General features: G+C 38.0%; 1 protein-coding gene across 1 annotated transcript; it reads left to right on the top strand.

Annotated features, from left to right (window-relative positions):
* The first annotated feature begins 4,944 nt into the window (after positions 1-4,944).
* LOC128383987 (prostaglandin D2 receptor 2-like) lies at positions 4,945-6,072 on the top strand. The gene has a single exon (XM_053343566.1). It carries the CDS (start codon positions 4,959-4,961, stop codon positions 5,931-5,933), a length of 975 nt encoding a protein of 324 aa, XP_053199541.1. The 5' UTR covers positions 4,945-4,958; the 3' UTR covers positions 5,934-6,072.
* The last annotated feature ends 3,277 nt before the right edge of the window (positions 6,073-9,349 follow it).

The following is a 9,349-nucleotide window of genomic DNA, read 5'->3' on the forward strand; positions in this document are numbered from 1 at the left end:
GTCCATCTTTAAACTGGTTGTAGTATTTGTTGGAGTCAGGTAAACGATTGTAGAAAGAGGATATTATTTCAGGCTGCTCCCCCGCAACCTGTTTGTACCAGCACAGATTCTTAACATCAGAGGAATAAAAACATGGCAAAGTCACATTGTCTCCAAGGCTAGCGTAGAGCAAAGAACCACCTGAAACACAGATGAAGATAAATTAAAGAATATCAATGGTTCATAAAATCTCAAAAATAAAATTCTCAGACCCATCATTCATTTTAAACATGAAAAAAGGATGCAATGACTTACAAGCTCTAGAGAGAGGAAAGAAGAGCACATAGAACTTGAACATCCTTTTCTCTCCACTGTTCCAGTTTAATGGGGTATTCAGTTAAGGGTTCGAAGACAACACCTACTTTCAGCGGAAAAAGGTTTGCACGTAACACAGGTGGTGCAGATGTGTGGCTGTCAGTGATTGCACAAAAGGAAATGGATGAACTGAAAGGACTTCATATATTTATATTTTGTAGTTTTTTTTCTCATTATGTAGAGTATTTCCATAGAGTCCGAACAAAACCTGCTTGGTTTTTGTACAGCTTCTATAATTTTCCACTGACCTAACCTAAAACAATCTTTCTAGGGCATCTTCAGCTGTTTTTGGTTGAACTCTATTCAACTTTTTGTGGTTTAGATGTGCTTTAGCAGATGTATGAGGTTTTCCATGCTTTCTTGTGCTAACATTCTGTGTCTCTACTGTGCATTCAAATTATGCTTCACATGACTGATCTTTATTTGAACATTAAGACCAATTGGCCTGAGGGGGGCGCCAACAACTTCATTAACTTCTTTTGATGAGATTGTCTTGAGGCCAGCAGTTAGCCCTACAGAGTGATGTTAGAGTGGTCTGCCTAGGTGTCACTGTAAACCCACAACTGAACATAATTTAACCTGAAGGTTGTATTTGACTTGTGCTGACACATCACATTTACATCCTCAGATTGGGTGAAAGACAAACATGAGCCCACATTTTATGGATTTTTCTTTTCCTTGACAGTGATGTTTGGCACTGATTCAAAAGACTGACTTTTGCACATCTTTTCATGTTTCGTCATGTGACAGCCTAACATGTTCTCATGTTTGGTAACTTCTGCTTTTAATCTTCAAAATGATGCCTATGGGTAAATGCAATGTGTGAAAACACACTCACCCTATTTGCATAGAGCAAATAGGGTGAATTTTTTGCACACACAAAGCAAAAAGTTTAACAGTTGCTGAGTTATATTAGAAGGCTAAATGTATCAACAGCCATCTAGACTGATCTAACCAGTCAAAGTCAAAACTGTGGTTGCAAGAGTTTAAAGCTATTGCAATAGATCATTGGTATTTCGCAAAGTTTAGTTTCTAGATTGTTCCTTTTTCATTTGAGAGATTATCTATAGTTAAAGGGTCAGTAGGTCAAGTAAGACTCAGAGCATGACAAGTGAAACTGGAAGAAATCCCCTGGAAGAAATAATTATTGCCAGTGTCAGTGTGTTTTATATGCATAAAACAATTTCCTTATATTCCAAAACCACGACCTCAGTGCTTTTTTTGGTTCACTGTCAGTCCCACCAGTGCAAGAAAATAAGTGAAACAAATATTTTCCCATGACCTTATTCTCCTAGTGCTTCAGTTGCATATCTGACTTTCTGTTATTTTGCCAAAATAGCTCAAATGTTGACTTTTCCTGGTTTGAAAGATCTGAATAAACAAGAAAAGACACACATACATTTGGATTATTTCTTAGATTGAGGCTGTGTGTAAATACCTTTCAATCATTCTCTAATAGTACTGATTATCCCTGTTACACAATCAACTGTCAAAACTAATTGTGTCTTCCTGATGATCCTTAACAGTCACCGCTTGATGTTGCAAAGCAGCTCTAGTGGATACTTTCACCAACATATATATTTTGCCTTTAACAGTAGTGCCACATCTGATTCCAACATCATATCATGAAACTAGTTTTCTTCCTAATCCACTTGTGTCAGCTTTTTCCTATTGCTATAGTGTGAAAACTACAAGATGGATGGATTGTTGTGGTCCCCCACAGTCCTTGAGGGCACCACTCCAAAAATCAAGAAAAATTGTTTATAATCCAAGGCTCTACAGTCTCAGCTGGATGAAGGTCAATCTTAATAGAGTGAATTCAGAGGAAAGTTTAATGTCATATGAGTACTTTCCATATAAGAACCATTGGGATCAAATTGAAAATGTAACAGAATGTGTAGGGGGACAGGCAGGGCTCAGGGTCACTGAAGACAGAGTTGGCAGCAGGTAAGGCAATACCAGTAGCGCTTACGGAGATGAGGCTGTCCAGGCGGAAGTCCCTGGGCTCTCCTGATGGGATCAAAGCCGGAGGATGCCACACAGCCACAGGCAGACAAGCACAAGCGATAATTGAGGTCGGGGACAGAAGGCTGGTGCATTCACCGGGGTAGACACTAAGGTAAAGGCAAACAGGGTTGAAACCAGGGCATCAGTCAAGGCTCAAGCATGGGCCTTGAGGCCACAGTAGAGGCAGCACAATCACCTTAGCAGAGACACATACTGTCTCTCTCTCTTGAGATGGTGAAGGCATTTTGTCATTTTGATAATGGTGGCGCAGCATTGCTGTGGCAATCAAGGTCAAAGGATATGACTCTCTGACTCCCTCAAGCCCACAGATGGGTGACTGTGTTTCCTTGTTTGTAGAATAACAATAAAGAACTAACAATAACACATAAGCAAACTTCACATACTGTAGATACATTGAGTATGACCATTTATGAGCATAGAGTATTTATGACACCATCTGTGAAGGCTTAAAAAATATCTACGGAGGACAGTTTCCTCAGAATCATGCATCAGACAGGTGTATCAACAATACCACTGACAAATAAAGCTCAAATAAACAGAACCCTATTGTATTATTGGGCTACCAACTTGACCAGTAATTTAATCAAGGCCAATTTCTCAACAGAATGCTTAGCGACAAATATTAATTTGGGTCATGGTTGGGCTTGGACAGGGAGGAGGACCTCCCTAGCATGACTTTTTCCTGGTTGGGATGTCTGGAAATCATCCAAGCCAAGTGTGATAAACCCCATTAAAATTAAACTTGACAGGAACACATTGCCTATAATACACTATATGCTGTGTTGTCCTGATGGTATGCTGTAATGCTGTTATAATAGCATACTCAGTTTAGTAAGCTCTGTTTTGTCAGCAACCTTTGATGATCATAAACTAATCATGGAATTGGCTTTGGTAGTAGTATAGTCAAAGGTCACCACATTCAATTCACTGTAACTATGATACAACATTTAAACAAACCTCTTATAAGAAACTCTAAACGGAAAATGAACAATCGTGTAATAGTAACATTTTCACATTCTACATATTGCAAGCCTTATTTTCTGAGAATTTATTTTCAGATACCAGAAAATGAAGTGACTTTGTTAATATCTAACACGTCTGCCAGAGATCTTTTCAAAGAGACTGGTTTAGCACTTCATCTTATGAGAAGACTTGGTTCCTTTTGAGGTTTATGACTTCCTATAACTGACTTCTACACCCAAGAGCTTCGTGCTAGGTATGTGTCATATGTCATTGTAACATAGAGCCCTTATTAGACTTGCAGAAGAAAGACTAACAGGTGAGTCATTTTTTTGCACAGGGATTGTCTGCATGTTGCGTAAAGAGGTTAGTGGAAGGGATAAAAACAGGCTATCTATGTCAGAGTCATTATCTTGCTCTGAAACCATTAAATCCACTAGGTTCATTTCTTACATGAGTATAATTGAAAAGAGGAAATATGTTGACATGATTATTTGATCTGATAAGATACCAATGCCAGACTTATTTTAAAAAAAATATATGCATTGCGTGTAATTTTTTTTTCACTGAATCCTCATTGTTGGGTTTTCATTCTGACCTTTTGGATATTTGCATTTAAATGTTGCAAATAGTTGATTTCCAGTTATGGATTTCCCTCATTTAACAGAACAAGCCAAAGTTACTGAATTCTTAAATTCTCTATTGTAGCAATTATGTGAGTTTTTGAGTTGACTTCTACAGCACGTGTGAAACTCATTATCAGGTAGATAGGTAGGTATTTTTGATTCATGTTTTGATACATGCCCAATAAGACAAGCTTACAGTTATACAAACGTGCCAGTAAAGAATTGCAGAGAGGATGTGGGGTGTGGAGGCGATAAAACTGATAAGACTGTCAGTGTCAGCTCAAAGGTGACAAACAAAATGACAAATTCCTCTTTCAGAGATAATATACAGCTCAACAGTAGAGATCCTTGAAAAAGACACAAATGTGAGTCATACAATTCATAAAAGAGTTATAAAAATAATTTCATTCCCAAAGTTTATTGAGACAAATAACTGCTGGTCACTAAATTTGTGATTGTTATAGATCATTATTTTACTATAGTACATTACAGTGTTTTTAATCCTTACAACACAAAAGTTTTTCTATTGCAATACATCAATAAATGGTATATTCACTACCACTTATAAACAGCTTTATACACTTAATTTAAAAAGGGAGCACACAAGGCTCAACCAAACTCTCATAGATCGTTTGAATGTTGAAGCTGAGTCAGCTAAGAAACAACACCTCCATGTTCCTCTCACCTCTGCTGTTTTTCTTGTAGCATTAGGATAACCACAAACACCTTTTTTAAATGCCATGAACAACTTCAAACTGTTTTTGTAATTAACTGAAACTGTTATTAAAATTGTAAATTACCTTTTAAGTTAAACATGCTCTACTCTCTTTTGTAGATCTCAGCAGTGTGAAGCAAAAGGCTCAATTAAAGGACATCAGTTCAGAAGGATATTTTCTCTCCAAGATGGTCTCCTCTGATAAAACTGTCTACTGTCCTCTCATCCAGAGGATCATAGATTCAACCCCTAATGAAACAACTGCATTGAGTTCCATGAATATTTTTACCATTTCCCTTCATGGTATATTCTCTTCCATTGGTATTCTGGAAAACCTGCTCATCATCGGAATAGTGGGCTTTCATGTCCGCCGCTCTGTCATCAGCATCTGGATCCTTAATCTTGCAGCCTCTGACTTGCTGGCCACTGCCTCCCTGCCATTCTTCACCCTCTATATGGCCAATGGTAACACCTGGAAGTTGGGCCCAACCTTCTGTCGCATCAATTCCTCCATTTTTTTTCTCAACATGTTTGTCAGTGGCTTCCTGCTGGCAGCCATCTCTATGGATCGCTGCCTTGTTGTGTTGAAACCTGTCTGGGCTCAAAACTACAGGAACGTCCAAAGAACAGGGAGGGTGTGTGGTGTCATTTGGGCTTTGGCTGTGCTCTGCACTATCCCCTACTACATATACCGTGACACCATTGAGCTGCCCAATGGTAAGATCATGTGTTACTATCACTATGCTCAACTCCTCCCAAGTGGTTCCTTTGACCTGGGATCTTTGTGTAAGCAACGCGAGAAAGGTTTGGCCTTCATGAAGCTCTTTCTAGCCTTCCTGGTCCCTCTTATAATCATCATCTTCAGCTACACTGCTGTGAATGCCAGTTTGGCGCGCAGAGGCTGCCGACGCTCTTTTCGTTTTTTTCGACTCGTGGTGGCTGTGGTGGTGAGCTTTGTACTCTGCTGGGCTCCATTCCACTTCTTCAGTGTTATGGAGGTGGTGGCCCAAGAAGGACATCCTGCACAGAAATTAGCAGCCAAAGCCCTCCCAATTTCAGCAACTATCGGCTTCCTCAACAGCGTCCTCAACCCCATTCTGTATGTGTTCAGCTGCCCTGACCTTTGCAAAAAGATAAGACAATCTTTAGGTGCCGTGATGGAGAGTGTTCTGGCTGAGGATCTGGCAGACCTGGCCCGGCGCCGCAGCACCGCACACTCCATCAACAACTCTGAGATTATGTTAAAGTAGAGGAATTCCATTCAAACCACATCCATGAAAACAGAGGAGCAAGAGCAGGAGGAAGTTTTCACTAACTCTACTCAGAACTGATCATACATATTGTGATTCACAACTAGTGAAAATAATTGTATTTACTTCAACTACAAAGAGAACCAATCTTTTTTTGTTTTTTTTAAAAAACAAGCCTGTTCAAGAGACAGGCTCGTTTTTCTTCTCTCATCATATTTTAGCCAGATGTTGCTCTGTTTTCTGATTTGCTCATGTTTGAATTTGCATCTGATGTTGGCTTCAGTTTGTCGTGATAACTTCAGGATACTGTACACTCCATCAGTACAACGATAGAGTCATTTCATACTCATCATTCTGCTCCTCTTCTCTAATGGAAATATAGTTTTCAGTCACCTCCGGTCGCTTCCTAATTCCCTTTGCATCCATTTACAACATTTTCAACATTATCTGCACAGCTACTCAGCACTTCAGTTGGCATTATCCTTGTTTTCAAATTTGGATCTTGAGCCTTTGTATTCATATCATGTCCACAGTGTTTCACTTGTGTTAAGTAATGTGACTTGAACTCTATATTGTCAAGGGAAAATGCTATGTTCTGTGTTTTTGACATGTGGCAGGAATCTTAACTGATCTGTTGACACAGCAACCTCTATAATGATAAGCAATATACTTCTAATTAAGATGCTGTCATTAGTATACCTCTTGAAACATAATGGCTAGCCATCACTTCTGAAACTAAAAAAACACACCCTCTATCACACACACACATACATCCAAATGAGATATGAAAAAGAAATGCTTGTCACATTATCATTAGCTTACTCACCATATGGAAATTATTAATGACAAGTTTTATGTATTTTTATAATAGCAATCATTTGTGTATTGTGTTGACATAAAGAGACAGAGGTGTATCATTAAAATGCAACTACTGGGCAGCTTTGTTGGGTTTTCAAAAGAGGAACTGCTAGAAAATGCAGAATTGAGAATATTGAGTCTGTCATCTCACCAATGAACCAGCAGGTGTAACTGTAAACCCAGAACTGAACATGATTAAACCTGAGGGCTATGTTTGCTTTGTGATGACACATCACATTTACATCCTCTGATTGGGAAAAAAAAAACAAATATGAGCCCACATTTTCCACATGTTCCTTTTTTCATTTTTGAGAGATTATCATCTGTAGATAGAGGTTAATAGGTCAAGTAAGATTCAGAGCATGACAAGTAAACCTATATGGCTCCCCTGAAAGAAATTATTATTATTGCCAGTGTCAGTGTGTTTTATGTGCATAAAAGAGAATTCAACTGTGCTGGGGGTGCAGACCTTGAAGAAAAATATTTTAGAGTTAGTATCTGTTGTATTTTTAATAAAAAAAATGTTTAAACAAAATCAGAATCTATAGTTATTACTTTTCCAATTATCTGTCATCATCATTAAAGGGTTCAGTGTTGGTTCATTTATCTTTGATGATTCAATTAAATGAATTCACAGTGGAAAGACAAATTATGAATTTTTAATGTCACAACAAACTACATTGAACTAATAAGTGTTGTGTTCTTCATCACTCGTTCCTGTATGCACTGTGCTGTGAAAAAAGGGGCAAAATCTCATGGAAATTCATGTGATGTGATGGATGAATAGTCCAAAATGTAAAACAATAGATAAGTCTTTGAAAATCAAAAAAAACATTCTTTTGTGAAACTCAGTGAAAATTTCCACACAAGTACATAGCAGAATACAAGTGCTGCACAATATTATCTCTAAACTGGTTGTATTTGTTGGAGTCAGGTAAACGATTGTAGAAAGAGGATATTATTTCAGGCTGCTCGCCTGCAGCTTGCTTGTACCAGCACAGACATTTGGCACTGGAGGAATGGAAACATGGCAAGTCACATTAGAGGAGAGCACCACCTGAAACACAATGAAGATAAATAAAAGACTATCGATGGGTCATGAAAAAGATTGTACGAAATGACTTACAAGCTCTAAAGAGAGGAAAGAACACAGCACATAGAACTTGAACATCCTTTTCTCTCCACTGTTCCAGTTTAATGGGGTATTCAGTTAAGGGTTCGAAGACAACACCTACTTTCAGAGGAAAAAGGTTTGCACATAACACAGGTGGTGCAGATTTGTGGCTGTCAGTGATTGCACAAAAGGAAATGGATGAACTGAAAGGACTTCACATATTGACATTTTGTAGGTTTTTTTCTCATTATGTGAAGTAGAATATTTCCCTATAATCCGAACAAAACCTTATTTTCAAAGACTACTAAAATTTTCCACTGACCTAGGTAACCTAAAACAATCTTTCTGGAACATCCTCAGCCGTTTTTGGTTGAACTCTTCATAATGAGAGTTTCTGTGATGATGATTAATCGGCAAAGATGAATCAAATCAGGAATTCTGTAATAATGCATCCTTATCCTAAAATCTGCAATACTGCTGATGCACTAGACTTCCCTTCTCCTAGCCGAGCTAACATGAGCTGTCCATGTAAAATTACATACTAACAACTCTGTTCAACTTTTTGAAGTTTAGATGTTGTGGTAAATCGCTTATTATACCACTTCCGAGTGATTTGAAGAATGAATTAAGAACCAAGTCGAAGTTCTTTTTAGTTTTCTTTATTACCAATCAATTAATCAAAACTGCCTAGGTCAGTGGAGACAGAACTTTATCAATTCGAGGCTGCTGAAGGTGTCCCTGATCCAATGTAGCCTTCCTTCTGTCTCTACATTCTGCTTATGTGCACAATATTTTATACTGAAGTTACATCCCATAAATGTATACATCTTCCCAAGCATGAGCACTCTGCTTTTCATCCTAAAAAGGACACATCTATTCTTGCTTATATTTCAAGTTCCAATGCCTTTACTGTTTGACAACCTCCAGATATTAATGACCATTATACAGGATGGAACCAGTTTTTATATGAAGACTCTGGCTGTTATGAACAAAGGTTCATACTAAGGCCTACACAGACACAGAACTAGCTAGAAATACAATATTAGAAATACATAGATCTGTAGCAGAGAATACACTACAATGTGTTTTAGTAGATGTGTTTTTAGTTGGCTGCAAAATGATTGCACATCCTCTTTTAATTTATCTCATCCACTAATCAAACAGTAGCCTTGTCCTGTGGCCAAACAAATAATCCAAGATATACAACACTTAGGCCAACAACAGCATATATCGAGGACTTGATGGTGTGGAGTGTGTTTTTGGCATGAAATTTCATAGGAGAGTTTTCTTACATTGTTGTACTAATAGAAGTGTAGAATATGTCTGGCAATACACACTATGCACACTATTATTTGGTTGAAAATATAGAGGCTATGTTTTTGGAAATGTTAACTGAATATAATAAACATCCTCTCATGGCCACAGATCCTATTGACAGCCAATA

This window comes from Scomber japonicus, chromosome 22, assembly GCF_027409825.1.
Source record: "Scomber japonicus isolate fScoJap1 chromosome 22, fScoJap1.pri, whole genome shotgun sequence".
In the NCBI taxonomy this organism is placed as follows: domain Eukaryota; kingdom Metazoa; phylum Chordata; class Actinopteri; order Scombriformes; family Scombridae; genus Scomber; species Scomber japonicus.

Coding starts and splice junctions, on each gene's coding strand:
- LOC128383987 (XM_053343566.1), top strand. CDS start 4,959: ATGAATATTTTTACCATTTCCCTTCATGGTATATTCTCTTCCATTGGT.